At 31.4% G+C, this 22,762-nt stretch overlaps 1 protein-coding gene across 9 annotated transcripts; it reads left to right on the forward strand.

Moving 5' to 3' along the window:
• Positions 1–1,521: 1,521 nt before the first annotated feature.
• On the forward strand, positions 1,522–15,301 carry LOC107896636 (retrovirus-related Pol polyprotein from transposon RE2). 9 transcript variants are annotated; one of them, XR_001683801.2, is made up of 4 exons: positions 1,522–2,702; positions 2,842–2,851; positions 3,022–3,098; positions 15,287–15,301. XR_001683801.2 is itself a non-coding variant. In XM_041079090.1 (4 exons), the coding sequence occupies exons 3-4, from the start codon at positions 3,065–3,067 to the stop codon at positions 5,764–5,766; spliced, it is 1,344 nt and encodes a 447-aa protein (XP_040935024.1). In that variant the 5' UTR covers positions 2,552–2,702; positions 2,842–2,851; positions 3,022–3,064; the 3' UTR covers positions 5,767–5,839. The 9 variants fall into 9 exon arrangements, 6 of the variants coding, with proteins under 6 accessions (XP_016677338.2, XP_016677337.2, XP_016677333.2 ...); XR_001683799.2 differs by lacking the exon at positions 15,287–15,301 and adding an exon at positions 13,878–13,899; XR_001683798.2 differs by lacking the exon at positions 15,287–15,301 and adding an exon at positions 13,475–13,721.
• Positions 15,302–22,762: the final 7,461 nt, after the last annotated feature.

The following is a 22,762-nucleotide window of genomic DNA, read 5'->3' on the forward strand; positions in this document are numbered from 1 at the left end:
ATAATTATGTTAATTTGTAAGTATTGGATCAAATCAAAATTTATGTAGAAAAATTATACAAAATTAAAATTCAAGTAAATAATTTCACATTAAATCAAAGTTGATGCATATTTAAAATTTACCTCATTAAAAATTTAATTTAATTCATTTTAATGTAAAACTTTTAACTAATTTTTAAATTTTATCTTTAACCTATCACAAAATTCCGAAGTACTAAAAAATCTTCTAGCGTGGTACATTTCACTACAAGCCACCGTGACAGCATGGCCACGTTTGGTCATTCTCTGTCAAACGAACTTGTATATTTGTGATAATAGTACTAAAAAATCTTCCTCATGCTAATACGCGGCATATACTTGTCATGCTTCTCTCTTTCCATTTTATAAATGAATAATTTTCAGTTTTGGTTCTTTTAATATGCTTAAATTTGATATTTAATCTTTATACATTAATTTTTAATATAATTTAATTTTTATATTACTTTTTAATATTGTTAATTAGTTCAAATAGTTAATATAGTTAACTTTTCAATTAAAATGTTAAATGAATATATATAATTTGAAAGCGAATTTTTAAATCTAAAAAGTAGATGAATTAAATTTTTAAAAATAAAAGTAGGATGACTAAATTCCAAATGAAGGAAGTGTAAAGACTTAGAGTCATGATTGTTTAAATCAGACTTGCCAATCAAATCGGGAACCAACTGGAGCATCGATTCAAAGAAATACTTCAGACTGGGTAATTCACAAATTGATACGAACTAGTTAAACTAGTTTTTATTTTTAAAATATTTTTTATTTTTATTCTTTTTTAATGATTACTTTAATTTAACGGTACAAACTAATAGTTTGACCAATTCAATCACCAATTTATTTTTTAAAAATTTTATTTAGAGTATATTTTAATTTTCAAATTTTTACTCTAAGTTAACCACGCATTTCTCCTCTTGACAGTTGTGCAAAACCAAACAAATTTTTTTTAATTTTATGTCAATTTTAACCCTAGAACATGCTTAAGATTTATATATATATGAAAGGAAGGTCCATCTTCCTCATGCTAACACATGGCACACACACCCATCATGTTTTTTTGTTTTTTTATTTTATTTTATAGAATTGATTAATTTTTAGTTTCGATCTAATATACTTAAATTTAAGATTTAATTATTATAATTTAATTTTTAATGTTTTTATATTTTTTAATATTATTAATTAGTTTAAATGGTTAATATAGTTAACTTTTTAATTAAAATTCAAGTGAATACATATAATTTGAAAGCGGGTTTTTAAATTCAAAAAATAGATGAATTAAATTTTTTAAAATAAAAATAAAAAAATTAAATTTTAAATATACAAAGTATAAAGACTTAGAGTTATGATTGTTTGAGTCGAATTAGTAGATCAGATCAAGAACTAATTGTATAAAGAATTATAAGCTGGTAGAATAGTTTGTTTTTCTGTTTTGGATTAGTTAAGTATTGAGATACTATAAATATTTAATTGTATTCTTATGAAATAAGATTGAAGCATTTTTAAAAAAAATATTTTAACATGGTATCATGTGAGCCAATTTTTCTCTGGGGAGTTGGGCCACATTTTTTTCTTCTTCGGCTCGTTTCTGTTCTCTTTGTTCCTAATTTGTTTAGGGCACAAATTCTAAATTTTTTTCCTTTCTCTTTCGATTCATTATCATTTCTTTTTCTTCGTGATTCTCTGCTCTTTTTTTACTCATGGTGGATATTGATTTTCATCATCCTTTGTTCCTTCATCCGTCGGATACACCGGGCACCATTCTTATTTCTCATCGTTTGACCGGTGTTGAGAACTATTCTGTTTGGAGTCGTTTGCTTCGAATTGCCTTGCTCGCAAAGAACAAGCTCGGGTTCGTTGATGGTGATTGCCGCCGTTCGACGTATCCGGACTCTCTTCGTGCTCAATGGGATCGCTGCAATGCTTTTGTCCTTTCTTGGATTCTAAACACAATGAGTCCAGATTTATCTACGGGGCTTGTATTTGCTTCTGATTCTGCTGCGGTTTGGACGGATCTCAAGGATCACTTTAGCAAGGTGGACGGTTCCCGTATTTTCTTTCTTCATCAATCTATTGCACATCTCACTCAAGGTGATGCTACTGTTTCTTCTTATTTCACGCAATTGAAATTGCTTTGGGATGAATATACTGCTCTCGTCCCTTTTTTCACTTGTGATTGCGAGGTCGCCCAGCAAAATTCAAGCCATCTTCATCAACAACGATTGTTTCAATTCTTGATGGGTCTCAATGAGACCTATGCTGCCGTTCGTAGTCAGATCCTCTTGATGCAGCCTTTACCTTCGGTAAATAGAGCTTATTCCATGATCGTCCAAGAAGAAGCTCAACAGAGTCTTTCCTCTGTTTTACCTCATGCTTCCGAACCTATCGCTTTGCTTTCTACCGCTTCTGGCAACCGTAAAAAATTCAATGGTACCTGTGATTTTTGTAAAGTGAAAGGGCATAAGAAGGAATCTTGTTACCGTTTAATCGGGTTACCACCTGACTTCAAGTTCAACCGTAAGAAGGCTTCTCCGGCTGCTCTTACAGTCTCATTCGACGATTCCTTGCTCAATTCTCAGAGTGCCCCTGTCTTTGCTCCTCAACAGTATTCTGAGCTCTTGGAGTTGTTGAATAAAACTCGAACCGTGCCTGCACCTGCTGTCAATTGTGCAGGTATCCCTTCTCGTACTCCTTTTCAGCTAATAATAATTTTTCTTGGATTTTGGACACTGGTGCAACTAATCATATATGTTTTGATTCTACGTTTCTGAATTTGCCTGTTGCTTACCCTCCTAATGCCCATTTTGTTCAGCTTCCGAATGGTAAACACTCTACTATAACTCATTCTGGTTCTTTGTTACTATCTGCTGATATCACCCTTACCAATGTTCTTTGTGTACCACACTTTAATCATAATTTGATTTCTATTTCTAAATTGGCCCTTGATTTGCATTGTGCAGTCATTTTTTACCCTGATTTCTGCATCCTGTAGGATCTCTCCAATGGCAGGATGAAGGGGATTGGTAGGCATCTGAATGGTCTTTATTTTTTTGAGCCTTTTCTACCCTGGTTAGATCCCCTACTTCTACTTCTTGTATGACTTCTATTGCTGATTTGATTTCCTTATGGCATGCTAGACTCAGTCATGTGCCTGTCAACAAATTACATCGTTTGTCTTTTTTCATAATTTTCCAATTAATAAAGACTTTACTTGTTCTGTTTGTCCCATGGCTAGACAATCTAAATTGCTTTTTCTAACTAGTGTTTCTAGGGCAGCAACTCCTTTTAGCTTATTACATCTTGATGTTTGGGGGCCTTATAGAGTGTCTACCCCTTGTGGCCATCGTTTCTTTTTAAACATTGTCAATGATCATACTCGCATGACTTGGGTGTACTTACTGAAGCTTAAATATGATGTTGTGATAGCTCTCAAACAATTTTTTCTCATGGTCAAAACTCAATTTTCTGCTGTCATTCAAACTGTCAGGAGTGATAATGGTTCTGAATTTTTTAACTCCTCATGTTCTTCTTTCTTTGAGTCTTTAGGCATTATTCAACGAAGTTCTTGTATTGATACACCTCAGCAAAATGGTATTGCTGAACGAAAGCATAGGCATCTGCTCGAAATTGCTCGTGCTTTACGTTTTCAATCAAATGTTCCTCTTAAATTTTGGGGTGACTGCATTTTAGCTGCTTGTTACATCATTAATCGGCTCCCTTCTTCTGATTTAGCTTGGTGAACGCCATTTGAATTGCTTTATAAAAAGCCCCCTGATTTTTCTCACTTTCGTGTTTTTGGGTGCCTTTGTTTTGTAGTTAACCCCCATAATTCTGATAAATTTTTTTCCAGATCTCTTCCCTCAGTTTTTCTGGGTTATTCTCCTTCCAAGAAAGGTTATATTTTGTTTTGTTTGGACTCTCAAAAATTTTTTGTTAGTCGCAATGTTCATTTTGTTGGAGATGTCTTTCCTTTTAAATCTTCTTCATTTGAATTTCCTGTTCTGTTTCCCCCTACTCCTGACATTTCAATTTAGATTTCTTAATTATTCCCACTCCTACTCCTCCAACAAGCGCTTCACCACATCCTATTCCAACTTCAGTAAGTACATCTCCACCTTTTGTCTCTCCTACTTTGCCTATTGTTGAACCTAGGCGGTCTGGTCGAACTCTTAAGCCTCCTTCTTGGCTAAAAGATTTTATTCATCCCTATCAATCTCCTTCATCCCTAGGTGTTTCTTCTTCTAATTCTGTATTTTTATCCCATTTATCTCTCAAAACTCAGGCCTTTGTTTCTTCCCTTTCCCATATTATTGAACCTCTTTCTTATTTTAAGGCTCGCCACTCTCCCCACTGGGTTCAGGCCATGCAAGAGGAAATTCGGGCCTTAGAATCTAATCATACATGGAATGTTGTTCTTTTGCCTCTAGGGAAGGTTCCTATTGGTTGTAAATGGGTGTACAAGGTCAAACTTCGAGCCTCTGGTGAAATAGAGAGATATAAAGCTCGGTTGGTTGCCAAGGGCTACAACCAGAAAGAAGGGATCGATTACTTGGACACTTTTTCTTCTGTTGCTAAAATGGTCACTGTTCGAACCATTTTGGCTCTTGCGGCTTCTCTCAACTGGTCTCTTTGTCAAATAGACGTGTCTAATGCTTTTCTCCAAGGTGACCTTCATGAAGAGGTTTTTATGATGTTGCCTGAGGGTTTCCGCAGCCAGGGGGAGCATATGGTAAGTCGACTGCAGAAATCTTTGTATGGGTTGAAGCAGGCATCCAGACAATGGAATGCTAAGCTTACTGAAGCTCTTATGTTGGCTGGTTTTGAGCAGAGTAAGTTTGACGACTCTCTTTTTGTTAAAAAGAAAGAAGGCAAGATGGTCATAATACTAGTCTATGTTGATGATCTTCTTATTATTGGAAATGATATGGATATGATCAATGACTTGAAAGGAGTCCTGAATCAAAATTTCAAGATGAAAGATTTAGGAGATTTACGGTACTTTCTTGGGATTGAGATTTTAAGGTCTCAAGAGGGGATTTTGTTAAATCAGCTGAAATATGCACAAGACCTTATCAAGGATACTGGTTTAAGTAAAGCAAAAGTTGCTCTTACACCACTCGAACAGAATCAGAAACTAACAACAGCAGAGTTTGATGAAATAGTTCAACAGCATCAAGACGACAAGTTGTTAGAAGATAAAACAGTTTATCAGAGACTCATTGGAAGGCTAATCTACTTGACCCATACAAGGTCAGATATCACCTTCGCTATTACTCATCTTAGTCAGTTCATGCAAAGTCCAAAACAGTCACATATAGAAGCCGCGTTAAGAGTTGTAAGGTATATAAAGAAAGAGCCAGGGCTAGGAATTTTTTTGAAGGCTTACAACAAACATCAGTTGGTAGCATATTGTGATTCAGATTGGGCTTCTTGTCCAATGTCAAGAAGATCAGTTTCTGGCTTTTGTGTACACTTAGGAGACTCACTCATTTCTTGGAAATCGAAGAAACAATTCACAGTATCAAAATCCTCTGCAGAAGCCGAGTACAGAAGTATGGCGGCAGTAACATCAGAACTGGTTTGGCTTTCAGGTTTATTTAAGGAACTGGAGATATGTGTAGGTAAACCAATGAAACTGTTCTGTGACAATAAAGCAGCTCTTCAAATAGCAGCGAATCCTGTGTATCATGAAAGGACTAAGTGTAACGCCCCTAACCTGAATCCGTCACCGGAATAGAGTTACGGAGCATTACCGGAGTTACCGATTCATTTATCAGATATTTCATTAATCCGATATCTTTTCTTTTCCACGTTCAAGTCTCGTATTCAAGTCATCCAGATCTTTATAAAAAAATTTGATCGTCGTTTTCATTTATTTCATGTTATAATACATTCAACTAATGCTCTAAACAAAATTATCATTTTACCCCTAAACTTTTAATTAATGACGATTTCATCCTTAGTTTAAAATAAAATAAAATTATTGCAATTTAATCCTTATTTCCAGCCGTTACTCTAACACAAATTGATAACAACCTATGAATTCTATAAAATGTCAGAATTTTTCATAATTTCAACACTTTTCAATTTAATCCTTAAAACATGTTTTTCTCTAATCTTGAGCTAAATTAATAATTTCATTCAATTTTATAATTTAAATAATAAAATAATCCATTTCATGTAAATTGGTCATGTCTAACATTTTTTTTACAAAATTACCCATAAAATTTTCTTTTATTCAATTTAGTCCATGAGCCTAAAACATACAAATTACCCATGCTAGTTGAATATTCATACATATTTTCCCCCTCCTTCTCTCCATTCCACATCCTTAATTTATATAACATGCAACAAGTAATATTATCAATAATTTCACTATTTACTTATGTATATTCAAAACTGTCCATTTGCGTCATAGTCACTAAATTATTTATATCTTAAGCTACAGAATTTGAAATTAAGATCTGCTAATTTTCCATGAAACTAGACTTACTTATCTTATTACCATAAAATTTTCAGAATTTTTGGTTTAGCCAATAAGTACAGTTTATTCTTTAAAGTTGCCCTTGTTCTGCTGTCTGACAGTTCCGACCCTTCTTCACTAAGAATTAATTATCTCATATTACGAGATTCGAATGATGTTCTTGCTTATTTCTATTGAAAATAGACTATTTAAGGATTTTAAAAATATAAATTTAATCTCTTAATTATTTTTCTCCAATTTTTGATGATTTTCCAAAGTCAGAACAGGGAACCCGAAATCATTCTGACATTGTCTCACAAAACTTATTATATCTCATGATTTACAATTCCATTGCTTACACCGTTTCTTCTATAAGAAACTAGACTCAATAAGCTTTAATTTCATATTTTATTTATCCTCCAATTATATTTCTACAATTTTTGGAGATTTTTCAAAGTTAGACTATTGCTGCTGTCCAAAACTGTTTTAGTGCAAAATGTTGATTTTCATTCTGCCCCAAATTTCACAGTTCATACAATTCAGTCCTTACTTAATTAACCCCTCAATTAAACTAATTTTCTCAATTAATACTTTTCCTAGACATTATAAGTTATTTCATAACTATTGAAATTCAAAATTTCCACATAAAACTTTAACTTCAAACTCTTTTACAATTTAGGTCCCAAACATTCACTTTCTATTCAATTCTTTCAATAAAATCAGCATATAAACAATTTAAAGATCTAATTTTATGTCAAATCATCATATAATTCCAGCACATATTCATATAAACTTTCAATGTCTTTCATAGAATCAAGAACTAATGAATTCAACAAATGGACCTAGTTGTAAAAGTCACAAAAACACAAAAAATTCAAGAAATAATCAAGAATTGAACTTACTTGCAGTAAAAATATGAAAAACCAGCTTAAGGGAACTCTTGCATGGTGTTTTTGCTGATGAGAATGCAGAAAAATAAAGAGAAATCTAGATAATTCCACTTTAGTCCTAGCTTTATTAAGTAAATTTTGTAATTTTCCAATTTTGCCCTTATTTGCTTGGTAATTTCATGCTCTTGCCGTCCAGCCCAAATAGACCTTGGGTCTATTTGCCTTTTAAACCCTCTTTCTTTTATCATTTAAGCTATTTAATCATTTCCCACAATTTTGCATTTGATACAATTTAGTCCTTTTTGTTCAATTAGCTATCAATACTTCAAAATTTCTTGACGAAACTTTAATACTAACTTATTAACACCTCATAAATATTTATAAAAATATTTATGGCTCGATTTAAAATTCCCGAGGTGTCGATACCTCGTTTTCAATTCTAATTATTTTAATATATATATATTTGTACATTTCACTATTTCAAAATTTTTCTTAACTTCACATTTAACTTATACTCACTAAATTAATAATATTTCCTACTCATTTGTCGGATTTAGTGATCTCGAATCACTGTTCTAACACCACTGAAAATTAGGCTGTTACAACTCTCCCCCCTTTAGGGATTTTCGTCCCCGAAAATCTTACCAGAAGAAGTTGCTTTCAACACTCATAAAACACCTTTACTAACTTCTCAGAATCACAATTTGATTTAACCTCAAATATCTTTTTCCGTTCACCTTTGAACTCTAGAACACAATGTTGGAACATACTGTCAAAATTCTAAATTACCCTCTTAGGGATACATATACTCAGCTGATCTGTCAAATGAAAACTCTGTACCTACTGAAATGATCTACAGATCTTTCTTTGTCAAATGAAAAATCATAAACTAAATAACATTTTCCTTTCCGATGTTAATGACAATCCCAATTCAAAATCTATAGTCATTCTATCTCATAACACACTAGTATTATCATTGACTGCAATAATCCTAAATGTTCTTAATGTTCGGCTTACTTGCTAACAAATAGACATTTGAACATGAACTCAAAGATATTATGTAACGCTCGTGCAATCACTAGTACATCTAACTCACAAGAAGATAATAAAGATCTTGATAATTTCTCAAAGAAAGTTAGAAGAAAAACACTGCTTACCGACTCTAGACTTCCATCATAACAGAGATAATATATTTCTCGCATGTATAAAACAAAATCATAATCAGTAGAAACGTAAGAATAGTCTCACATAAATTTTTACCATTAACTTCATTTCCAACATATTAAAATAGAATTCCAAGAAGATGAAGAAATGACGATCATAAACCGACCAAACCAATAGGGCTTTCGTCTAACATCATAATTAACCAGCATTCTCAAAACATCAGAACTCCACTAGAGACTGAACAACCACACACATATCTCTAAGGATAAAAGAATATATAGAATACCTAGAAAAGATGATCATATTCGTTTCAACTGTAACTATCACACACAGACATCTTTACTACTCAATTATCATTTCATTTTTTTACTAATTCTGTCATCATGAACCTCGCATCATTCCATTCACTAACGAAAACCAATTTGGGAAAAATTTTAGCAAACACATACTTTAGACATCGTATCTGAATAAGTCGACTAGCCGAGGTTAACTTTTTCTTTAACTATGACATTACGTAATCTGAATGATCTTTAGAATAATCTGATATTTTTTTTTTCAAAACTGTATTCACTTGTCAAACTATTTTCAACTCCGTCTGCATCATTAATTATTCCATTATTGTACTCATTAGTTTCACATTTGTGAACTTATTCAACATTTTTTTTGTAAATTTTCATTATAAAATACTACATTGGTAAGAGGGTGAGGTCGTTAAGCCTCTAACTGAGTTCTCATAAATACACACATATAACTTAGCGTTTATCATCAACATCATATCATCACAATTACATAATTCACTTCAAGCAAATTAACACACATGATTATATTACATGAACTTTTCAATTATCCATTTCAAACTAGTGTACTTAAACATACATTTCATGAATTTTGAGTAAATTTACTCATAGCATTTACTTAACCAAACAAGTCAGACACATAATATCATATGAATGCCACACAAACATAGATAAGTTTATCACAATATAAACTTTCATTTCATTCACGTTTCATCATTTCTCAACTTTTGATTATCTCATTTCGTACATTGTCACATACATATCATGAACTTCTATTCTTACATTTCTAAGTTCCTTCTCATCATAAAAACATTTCAAATATCTCAATATCACTAACTCATACTTCTCTTACCATATACATAATTTAAATTTAACATTTAATAATAAATAATTTGAATTATAGTAATACAATCATGCGTTGAGTATGTTTGTACTCAGTGGTATTACCATAATTCAAATTATAAATACTATAATAAATAATAGACATCAAACATGTAACAATATAAGTCATATGTGTTAATTATGCTTTAATTTCATATCTCGGCAATAGTCTTTCATCAAATGGCATCATATATCATCTATATTATCTTTAATCAATTCATGAACCTTTGGTTCAAGCTTTCAATCTCATATCTCTATTTCAATTCACAATTCACATTTCTTTTCATAATTCCACTTTTTCACACTTTCAATAGTTTAATCGATCAAATTCATTCGATTTTCTTATTTCATTTACTCAACCCTATTAACATAACTCGGACTCAGACGGATACACGGATCCAACCAAACACACCAGTAAGGCACATTGTGCCTAAAACGGTACATGGTACCTGATCAGAATACGACACATAAGTGCCTGAAACGACAAACGAGGTGCCTGCTGCGACACACAAGGTGCCTGAAATATGACACATAAAGTGTCTAATTAGAAAAGCCGACAAATCCCATACACTTCCAGTTCCTATGGCATGCCAATTATATCCGACTAGTCCGACAAGTTAATAGGGAATTCAATTCTCATTTTAATTTCACTTAATATTCATATTTACCCCTATTAACAAGACTCGGACTTTGGTGGATACACAGATTCCATCCAAACACACCAAAATGTCCAACCAAAACACACCAGTATCATATAATCCTCCCAAACACACCAGAATAATATAATCCATCCAAAACACACCAGAATAGCACAAAGTGCCTTTTCGGATAAATCCGAAGGATATAAACATCAGCATATCCAAATCTCATCTCCAAATCCCTTCTCAAAATCCTATGGCATGCCAACTATATCCGACTCAGTTCGGTACAGTTAATAGGGTATTCAATTCACTTTCCAGTTTCCAATCAATACACATTTCAATTAATCACATATTCATATCAATTTCATCACATTCCCAATCAATAAAATTTTCAAATATAACATATATCCAAAATTCTATTTCCACATCAATCACATATATCCATACAAATTTAATTCAATATTGATACTTACCTTAAAATTTTATTTACTATACACATAAATTTAAATATAACATTTATTCATACCTTTATGAGTTCCGACTCATCATAATCTACTTTTGCTCATATATTTAAGTATCGCTTTCAACATTATCGTAATTAGCTCGGTTGGGAAAGTATCTCTATCTTTAAGTAAAATAAATCTCATCAGAGCTGGAAGATATTAAATTATCTTATCACAAGTTATATAATGGCATGTATTTCTAGACTTCACATATGCTACGTTCGGTCCGAGAACTGACTAAACCTTAACTCTGATACCAATAAATGTAACGCCCCTAACCCGAATCCGTCACCGGAATAGAGTTACGAAGCATTACCGGAGTTACCGATTCATTTATCAGATATTTCATTAATCCGATATCTTTTCTTTTCCACGTTCAAGTCTCGTATTCAAGTCATCCGGATCTTTATAAAAAAATTTGATCGTCGTTTTCATTTATTTCATGTTATAATACATTCAACTAATGCTCTAAACAAAATTATCATTTTACCCCTAAACTTTTAATTAATGACGATTTCATCCTTAGTTTAAAATAAAATAAAATTATTGCAATTTAATCCTTATTTCCAGCCGTTATTCTCACACAAATTGATAACAACCTATGAATTCTATAAAATGTCAAAATTTTCCATAATTTCAACACTTTTCAATTTAATCCTTAAAACATGTTTTTCCCTGATCTTGAGCTAAATTAATAATTTCATTCAATTTTGTAATTTAAATAATAAAATAATCCATTTCATGCAAATTGGTCACTTTTAACATTTTTTTACAAAATTGCCCATAAAATTTTCTTTTATTCAATTTAGTCCATGAGCCTAAAACATACAAATTACCCATGCTAGCTGAATATTCATACATATTTTCCTCCTCCTCCTCTCCATTCCACATCCTTAATTTATATAACATGCAACAAGTAACATTATCAATAATTTCACTATTTACTTATGTATATTCAAAACTGTCCATTTGCATCATAGTCACTAAATTATTTATATCTTAAGCTACAGAACTCGAAATTAAGATCCGCTAATTTTACCTGAAACTAAACTTACTTATCTTATTACCATAAAATTTTCAGAATTTTTGGTTTTTCCAATAAGTACAGTTTATTCTTTAAAGTTGCCCCTGTTCTGCTGTCTGACAGTTCCGACCCTTCTTCACTAAGAATTAATTATCTCATTGTACGAGATTCGGATGATGTTCTCGCTTATTTCTATTGAAAATAGAATCTTTAAGGTTTTTAAAAATATAAATTTAATCCCTTAATTATTTTTATCCAATTTTTGATGATTTTCCAAAGTCAGAACAGAGGAACCCGAAATCATTCTGACATTGTCTCACAAAACTTATTATATCTCATGATTTACAATTCCATTGCTTACACCGTTTCTTCTATAAGAAACTAGACTCAATAAGCTTTAATTTCATATTTTATTTATCCTCTAATTAGATTTCTACAATTTTTTGGAGATTTTTCAAATTTAGACTATTGCTGCTGTCCAAAACTGTTATAGTGCAAAATGTTGATTTTCATTCTGCCCCAAATTTCACAGTTCATACAATTCAGTCCTTACTTAATTAACCCCTCAATTAAACTAATTTTCTCAATTAATACTTTTCCTAGACATTATAAGTTATTTCATAACTATTGAAATTCAGAATTTCCACATAAAACTCTAACTTCAAACTCTTTTACAATTTAGGTCCCAAACATTCACTTTCTATTCAATTCTTTCAATAAAATCAGCATATAAACAATTTAAAGCTCTAATTCTATGTCAAATCATCATATAATTCCAGCACATATTCATATAAACTTTCAATTTCTTTCATAGAATCAAGAACTAATGAATTCAACAAATGAACCTAGTTGTAAAAGTCACAAAAACACAAAAAATTCAAGAAATAATCAAGAATTGAACTTACTTGAAGTAAAAATATGAAAAACCAGCTTAAGGGAACTCTTCCATGATGTTTTTGCTGATGAGAATGCAGAAAAATAAGGAGAAATCTAGATAATTCCACTTTAGTCCTAACTTTATTAAGCAAATTTTGCAATTTTGCAATTTTACCTTTATTTTCTTGGTGATTTCATGCTCTTGCCGTCCAGCCCAAATAGACCTTGGGTCTATTTGCCTTTTAAACCCTCTTTCTTTTATCATTTAAGCTATTTAATCATTTCCCACAATTTTGTATTTGATACAATTTAGTCCTTTTTGTTCAATTAGCTATCAATACTTTAAAATTTCTTGACGAAACTTTAATACTAACTTATTAACACTCCATAAATATTTATAAAAATATTTATGACTCGATTTAAAATTCCTGAGGTGTCGATACCTCGTTTTCAATTCTATTTATTTTAATATATATATATTTTGTACATTTTACTATTTCAAAAATTTTCCTAACTTCACATTTAACTTATACTCACTAAATTAATAATATTTCCTACTCATTTGTCGGATTTAGTGATCTCGAATCACTGTTCTGACACCACTGAAAATTAGGCTGTTACACTAAGCACATAGAAATTGATTGTCATTTTATAAGGGAAAAAATACAAGAAGGGCTTATAGCTACTGAACATGTGCCGACTGCAGATCAACTTGCAGATGTTATGACAAAAGCTTTGGGGTCACAGGAGCACAGTCATCTAATTTCCAAATTGGGGTTAAAAAATATTTTTATACCTCCAACTTGAGGGGAGTGTAGAAAGAATTATAAGCTGGTAGAATAGTTTGTTTTTCTATTTTGAATTAGTTAAGTATTGAGATACTATAAATATTTAATTGTATTCTTATGAAATAAGATTGAAGCATTTTTAAAAAAAATATATTTTAACACTAATCTGACATTTTTTATATAGTTCCGTTTTAACCTCCGATCCCTTGTTATGCTGTGTTTTTTCATTTCATTTAAGAATTTGCCATGCAACCGGTGAAATTAGTTTTCAATTACTATAGAGAATAATATTTTAACTGGAGTTTCCAAGTATATTAGCAGATGCCTTGATGAAAGTGTGACAACCAAAGTACTGATGTAGCTGTTCGGTCTCAACCACCAAATCCAGTTGCTATATCTCTCTTCCTACTAAAGCTCTGTATATTTGCATGTGACACTAGATTTTATTCCATATAATAAGTGATTCTGGAAAACATATTACCTACATTTTATTTTTCATATCAAATCAATTTGATAGTATATGATTGTAGCAACACACCTACACCAACAAAACAAAACTTGGAATTTTGGATTTTAGAATCAAGATATTCTATTATTCATGAACTATTTTTTTTAAGTTTGTGGTTATTTTTTTCAATAATTTTATTTATAAAATTTAAATTTAAATTTTTAATTAAAATGTCAAGTGCATATATATAATTTGAAAACGAATTTTTAAATTTAAAATATAGATTAATTGTAAAAAAATAAATTTTAAAAATACGAAGTGTAAATATTTAAAGTCATGATTGTTTGGGTCGAAATAATAAGCAAGATCAAGAAAATTAACTTTTCTTAAAGATGTTTTATATTAATGAAATTCTAATGATTCAATCAGACCATGTTACTACAAAGGTCTATATATTAAAGAGGGGTATTTCTGTTTGAGACGTGGATTAACAGAAAACTCAAATTTATTATTGTAAAGAACATTGGTGAGTGATTTTGTAATGTGTTCAACCCGTGTTATCATTTTGTAACTAAAGAAAGTTTTTGTGGAAGAATAATCTTAATTGAATGTATAAAACTAATATTGCAACTTAATAAATAAATTATTTATAATAAATTTCTAAAATTACATTAACTTTTGTACCTTATCTTTCAAATTTTCTTAGATGCAATATGGACAAATTCTCAAGATTCTTTAACTTGGCTTTCAAATCTTTTTGGATTTTGCACTAACAAATTTCATAAGGCATTTGTCTTCGGTTCACTGAATGTTCCAAAGATTTTTGTATTGGGAAACAAAAGTGTGGTCACTCGATTCACAAGCGACAGGAGTTCTCCCGCAAGGATCGTTTTGGGTCCACGCAATCATCTAGCAAAAAGAATTCAGTTTAATATCACATTTGGTCCTTCACCTTTCACTGAATATGCAATGTGAAACCTATAAAAACATGTCCCAAAAGCTTAACGGTGTTTGAATGGATTCCATGTGAACTAATATGAGTCATGATCTTATTGGATTATGATTTTTTATCTTTTTTTTACTGGCCAATATTGTCCCAATATGAGTTTTACTCTATTTTTTCTTTTTCTTTTTTATTGTTGTTTAAATGTATTTTTATTTTTGGTTTTGCCCAACAGTGTCGCCCATCTTTTTCTCCTTTCCACCAACTCTTTTTTTCTTTCTTTCTTCTCATTCACTCCATATGTCTTATCTATTTTCAATTTGTAAATCTATTTTGTAGGTATCTTTATTGTTTCACAAGTTGTGTTGGATAGATGACAACATTTGTTGTTCACTAAAACTCTACCGGTTACCAGTAATTTTTCTTGGAAAGTAAGTGGCTCTTCATTAGCTTTTTAATATGTTTTTGTTTTAAGAGTATTTCAAATAATAAATGATTTCACAAGTCGATTTGGACTTATATTGTTTTAAGTGTTATATGTTTCTTGTTTGTTTTTCCATTGTTTAATAAGTTTTCAGTTTTAGAAGTTTTGTCCGCTCTTGTAGCATATTTTTTAGTCTTGTTTATGCATGTAACCTTAGTTTTATAGGTGATTTTAGGGACGGTTTTGTTTTCATCCTCTCTAGTTTCGTGAATGCTCGATTCTTTTGTCAATTTTTGCTTGTCGCTTTGGACCATCCGGGGTTGATTTCCTTTTCGTATTAAGTGCTTGCAGTCACTCCAGATATGTCGTGCTTGAGTTGTGACAAAACCAATTGTCAACGTGTCATGATGTTCTATTGATGCTAAAGCTAAAGCCTTTGTTGTGTTGATGAAACTTGTCCTTTACCATCTACGACGAATGTTTGTTTTTTTTTCTTAAATTTTATGGTTCTATTCATTGAATGAATTAATGGATTTACCTTTAAAAAAATGTAACTTTATTTTTATAATTAAAAAACTGAAATAATTTTGGGGAAAAAATAGTAATTACTTAATATTTATACCAAATATTAAGAAATCCAACATTTCGAATAAACAAATTTTTTTCGGGAAACTTCACCCTAAATCACTAAAATTAGTAAGTTTATATTTTGGTAACTCAACTTTAAAAAGTTATAAAATGGTCACTGAAATATTTGAAAATTCTCATTTAATTCATTGAAACTTTTCAATTGTTTTTATTTAACTTACTGGGCTATTAAGTTTTCCTTTGAAAAAAAGTCTAGCTAGCGAGCTCCAAGTAATGATTCGAAAAATCGATAGGGAAGATTAGTACCTATTAATCAGCAGAAAAACATACCTTACATCAAAAGTTAATTTGGAGGTCAGTGTCAAAAATCAAAAAAGAAAACTATTGAGATTTTGGTTTACAAATTCTTGACGTTCAAAGTTGTTTCATAAAAAAAAAATTGAATAGTAAAAGAAAATGAGAATGAGAGCTTTTGATTGATGCAAGAAGTGTGACCAGAGAAGGCCATACAATAGGGATGTTAACCAGTGACTTTAATGACCATTGTAACTTTTTGAAGTTAAGTGGCCAAAACGTAATCTTACTAATAATTTAATGACCTTAAATGTAATTTATCCAACCTTTTTTTCTAGTTAAAGAAAATCATTGGTTGCAAATTGCAATAGTGTTGCATCATATTCTTTTTGTTACCTCTTAGTTAAAGTATGAAATGGAGTGAATAGTAATTTTTTTCTTTTATGGCTTAATTCATAAATTGATACTTAAATTACGTTCCCTTTTTTGTCTTTGTATTTGAACTTTTTTTTTTCACAAATGGTCCCTAAACTACTTTTTTTCCCAAGTTGTTACATCAGTTAGTCAAACATTTAGTTAAACTGTTAAGCCTATTTTTTTTAAAAGCATAACTCATAAATTGGTACCTAAACTATGTCATTTTTTCTATTTTGGTACCTAAATATTTTTTTGGTTACAACTGGCACTTAAACCAATTTTCTCCAAGTTGTACTTTTTTCGTTTGTTAAACCATTAAGTCTATTTTTTTAAAATAATCAATTAAAAATTGTCATGTAGTGAAAAAAGGCAAAATTTTTTATTTTATATATATTTAAAAATTATTAAAATTTCACTAAATGATAAACATGCAATTAAAGGAGTCTATTTAACTACTCACTAAGTGCTAAATTACGATAGGTCATTCACAAGTTTAATTGCATTAATTAATTATCTAAAAATAATGAAAAACTAAATTGTAAAGAAAGCAAAATATAAAACTACCAAATACCAGTAAATACGATAACAAACATTGGTTGGTTTACTTTCGAATTAGGGATCTAAACTGCTATTACTTTTAAATTGACTCCATCTCTCAACCTCAATTTGACCAATTTCAACAAATTAGTCCGGTTTATCTCTCGTTCTCACCAAACTAACTTAGGACTTATCAAATTGATACCCGATAAGGTCTCCTCTCGGTCTCACTTATCTTAATTTTCCCTTAGGGGCGTCAATCCTTTGTTTTTAAGCCTATTCGATTTAGTTCAGTTTTGCAATTTAGCCATTGAACCCAAAAATCAATTATCCATTATTTTCGTCAACCAACCTCTTTGTGTTTAGCTACTCATGCTTATACTGAAACCCATTAACAACAAGACGTCAAATGAAAACAATACTAACTTAAACCCTAAGAAAATCAATAAAAACCTAAGCTTTCTTGCAAAAGCTTGGATAGCAGACCAATTGAAGAAGAACAATAAATAAGAACACTAAATAAACAATTTTTAACAGAGGAAATTAAAGAAAACTAAATAACATTGAACTAGGATTGAGAGTTTGAAAAGTTAACTAAGTAAATAAAACCTAACTATAGTAATAACTAACTTAGCTACCAATATTAGAACTAAGGAAATAAGAAATTATGCAAGAAAATGAAATCTAAGTTATGGAGAAGAATAAACCCTAAAAGATGAAGAGAAAAAAAAGTGTATAACTAGTTAAAATGAAGGATGTATGAAGTGTCCTCTTTTCTCAGCCAAATTTGGCCTTTTTTAACAGTGTTTTGACTCAAATTTTATGCCCAAAATGCCCCTAAGTGTGTTTTTGATTAGTGTTGGGGTTAGACAATGTTTGCCCCTGTAGTCATTTTTTTGTCTGTCCTTATCAGGGATATTGCGATACCCATGGTCTGTATCCCGATACCCACGTTAGTCTTTAATTGAGGGATTCCTTGGGAGTTGGGTATCGCAATAACCATGGTCTGGTATCACGATACCACTGTGAAGGGCCTCGAACCTCTTCAATTTAGAATTGTCTAGGGTATAACGACTCTCAGGTTTCGGTATCGTGATACCTTTCTTCTAAGTGATGTTTTCACTCACGTTTAGGCCTTTGATGACTCCCTACAACACTCGACCAACCTTGTAACACCCATTAACCCCAACCTGTCGCTGAAACAGGGTTACGAGGCATTACTGAAATTAAATGCTAAAAATGAACAACACCGAGTCATAAATCTATATTTCAATTTAAAATTTCTTAAATTCCACTTTTAAGACCCTAATATGGACCTACAAGGCCTAAAATATACTTAGGAAGTGTTTTGCGATTAAACCGGGAACTTTGGAAACTTTTCCTTGAGAATAGGGGCACACGCCCGTGTGGCCTGGGACATGCCAATGTGGCCTGCCCGTGGGGCTCCCATGGCAGTGGGGCCAGCTCGTGGGCAGATCTGACTTACTCACATGGCCGTGGGACTAACTTGTGGGCAAGTCTGACTTTGCCACACTGCCTGGACACACGCCCATGTGGCTAGGCCGTGTGAAAACCTAATTTTTCACCATTTTTAAGCTATTTTCACATACAAAACACACCTAATTCATGCCCAAAACATTTACTTATAAATCTTGATCAAATAACATTCATCAAACCTATTCAAACTTAGCAAATTTTCATTCATTCATTTCATTACCTCTTAAGGATTATGCACCACATTTACATTCAAAATATAAAACATTTACAAGTGACAAACACCAAACCTAGTACATGCTACATTTTTAAAAGATAGATACATCACCAAAATTGAGCTGAGGTCGGGATTGACTCGGATGCTTGACTGAACTTCAACTTTACCTATCCTGCGCATAGGAAACAACCGTACGCTGAGTATTGGAAATACTCAGTGGTATTATCATAATTCAAATTATAACAACAATAAAATATCATAACATACATAGATAATTAGCAAATCATACATACAAATCATATATATAAATTCATACCAAACTATCATATTTCTATTATATCATTTCCAATGATAGGTCCAATAAATTATCAATGAGATTTCAAATAACTCATGAACCTTTGATTCATCTCTCAACCACATATAATTATTCAATTCACATTTCAAATATGAACACTTCATGAACCTTTGGTTCATACCTTCAATTTCTTTACAAATTTCATCTCACATTCCATCTTACAATATCACTTTCTCATTTCATTCAATAGCTCAATTAATCAAATTCATTTGATTTTATTATTTCACTTATTTTCCCCTATTAACATGACTTGGACTTTGGCGGATACACAGATCCAACCAAACACACCAGGATCGCGACCAACGCCTCATCAGATAGTTCGAAGCAAATAAGTGACGACCAACGTCTCATCGGCTAAGCTGAAGCAAAGTGGCGACCAACGCCTCATCTATCCGGAGCAATAATGACACACCACGTGTCTCATAGACTCGAAGTCGAAGTATCCCTGAACCTTTCCAATCCTATGGCATGCCACCTATATCCACTAAGCCCGACTAGTTAATAGGGTATCAGATTACTTCCTCTATTTTAGTCAATTCACATCAATTGCACTTTGACCACATTTTCTCACATATTTCTCAATTCAAATTCATATGCATACCAACATTACTCAATTCAATCATACAATTCAATTTCACATACATATATTTATTCAACAAATAAATCTAATTCACATTCAACTTAAATATCAATATTGACCTCACATTCAAATTCCATACACATATATTAAAATTAAACATTTAATAAGAAATAACTTGAATTATGATAATACAAACCGATATTTTTCTCGAGCTATTCCTCGATCACTTTTTCCTTTCCCTTCGTATTCGACGTCTCTGTTTCCTTGTTTGCTACGAAAATTAGCATAAGTACAATTAATTAATAACACACATAGTTTATATAAAATAATAACTTTTCATGCAACTTTTACCTAAATCCCAAATTTGTCCTAACCATTTTCATCTTCTTCCTTTTTACAATTCACATCATTTTCTTATTCAATTTCCATCAAAACTTCAATATAACCATCAAATTTTCATCATTTTACCATAATTTCAAACTTCTTTCAATTTAGCCCATAAACTCAAAACTTATAGCCTACTTTACAATTTAGTCCTCTAATCAATTCTATTCAATGATTCTACCAATTTAATCCATAATTTCATCATTTGCTCAACATAAACCCTTTTCAAAAATCTATTAATTTTCAATATTTCCACATAAACTCAAAAGCATTCAACTCTAGGACTTCAAAAACATCAAAATCACAAGAAAAAGGGCTTAATTAAACTTACCAATTAAAAGTTCAAGCATTAAAACCCTAATTTCTCCTTTTTCTTTTCTTTTCTTCTTTCTTTCTTTCTATTTCGTTTCTTCTCTGCAACTATTTCTATTCTTTTTCTTTTATCCTTTATTTTATTACATTATTTACTTAATTAATATTTAATTATAAAATATCTATATAATAACAAATAAAAATAATACATGTGTATTTATACACACATGTACACATGTGTTAATTTTTCACCATACAATTGCCACCATTTGTAAATAATAATAATAATAATAATAATAATAATAATAATTTATTATTATTATTATTATTATTAAGTAAATATCTTTTACTTAATTTATAAGTAAATATATATATAACAGACATTTGTACTAATAATTTAAATACACATGTATTTATTCTCTATCTTACACATGTCACTAATTTGGTTTAATTACTAATTTAGTCCCTTGTATTTTTCTCTATTTCAAAATTAATCTTTTACGCTCTATTCAATTTAGTCCTTTCTACTAATTACTTCTAATTAAACTAAATTCACCTAAGCAAAATCTAATTCAACCCATGACTAACTTCGTAAATATTTTTCAATAAATATTTACGGACTCATTTTCCTAAGACAGAGGCCCTAAATTCACTTTTTCCGTGCTCGTGAAATATGGGTCGTTATATTTCTCCCCCTTTAATAAATTTCGTCCTCGAAATTTACCTGAGAATAGATGGGGGTACTGAGCTCTCATAGTTTCTTCCGGTTTCCAAGTCGCTTCTTCTACCTTATGACTTTTCCATAGCACTTTCACTAGAGGAGCCCTTTTATTTCTTAATTCTTTTATCTCTCGTGCTAGAATCTCAACTGGTTCTTCTTCATAAGACAAATCCGGTTGAATCTCAATATCTTCAATAGAAATGACATGAGAAGGATCTGATCTATATCTGCGTAGCATTGAAACATGGAAAACATCGTGTATCTTCTATAATTTCAGAGGTAAAGCTAATCGATAAGCAACTGGTCTGATCCTTTCTACAATTTCATACGGCCCAGTGTAACGAGGGCTCAATTTACCTTTCTAACCAAATTTCATCACTTTCTTCCATGGAGAAACTTTAAGAAATACTTTATCCCTAACTAAATACTCAATGTCTCGTCGTTTCAAATCAATGTAGGACTTTTGTCTATCAAATACAGCTTTTAATCTTTCTTGTATTTTCTTGACTGCCTCTTCTGTTTCTTGAATCAATTCTGGTCCAATCACTTTTCTTTCATTCAGTTCGGTCCAACACACAGGTGATCTACATCTTCGTCCATACAATGCTTCATACGGAGCCATTTGAATACTTGATTGGAAACTATTATTATACACAAATTCAGCTAAAAGTAAATAACATTCCCAACTTGATTCAAAATCAATGATGCAAGCCCGAAGCATATCTTCTAATATTTGAATTACCCGTTCGGACTGTCCATCAGTCTGTGGATAAAATGCTGTGCTGAAATTAAGCCGTGTGCCTAATGACTCATGTAACTATCTCCGAAATCTTGATGTAAATCGAGGATCTCGATTTGAAATTATAGATATTGGAATACAATGCAATCTAACAATTTCTCGAATATACACTTCTGCAAGCTTCTGCAATGACCAATCTATTCTGACTGCTATAAAGTGAGCTGATTTTGTAAGCCGATCAACTATTACCCAAATAGTATTATTTTTACTCACCGACAGTGGTAATCCCGTAACAAAATCCATTGTGATGCGATCCCATTTCCACTCGGGAATACTTATCGACTGAAGTAACCCAGTAGGAACCTGATGTTCTACCTTTACTCGCTGACATGTAAGACATTTACCAACATATTCAACTATATCTCTTTTCACTCCGGGCCACCAATACAAATCTCGTAGATCACGATGCATCTTTATGCCTCTCGGGTGTAAAGCAAATGAACCATCGTGTGCCTCTCGGAGTATTAACTCTTTCAATTCAGATTTAGCAGGAACACAAACTCGATCTCGGTACCTTAAGCATCCATTTACATCAATGCTAAAATTTTCTACCGTACTAGTCTGTATCATCTCTCTTTTTTTCAGCAATTTATCATCTTTCAATTGAGCTGATTGAATCTGGTCGAACATCACTAGTTTAACTTTCAATTCAGCTATCAAACTCCCATCATCACAGATACTAAGCTGTGCAAA

The sequence above is a fragment of the Gossypium hirsutum genome, chromosome A10 (genome assembly GCF_007990345.1).
Source record: "Gossypium hirsutum isolate 1008001.06 chromosome A10, Gossypium_hirsutum_v2.1, whole genome shotgun sequence".
Classification (NCBI taxonomy): domain Eukaryota; kingdom Viridiplantae; phylum Streptophyta; class Magnoliopsida; order Malvales; family Malvaceae; genus Gossypium; species Gossypium hirsutum.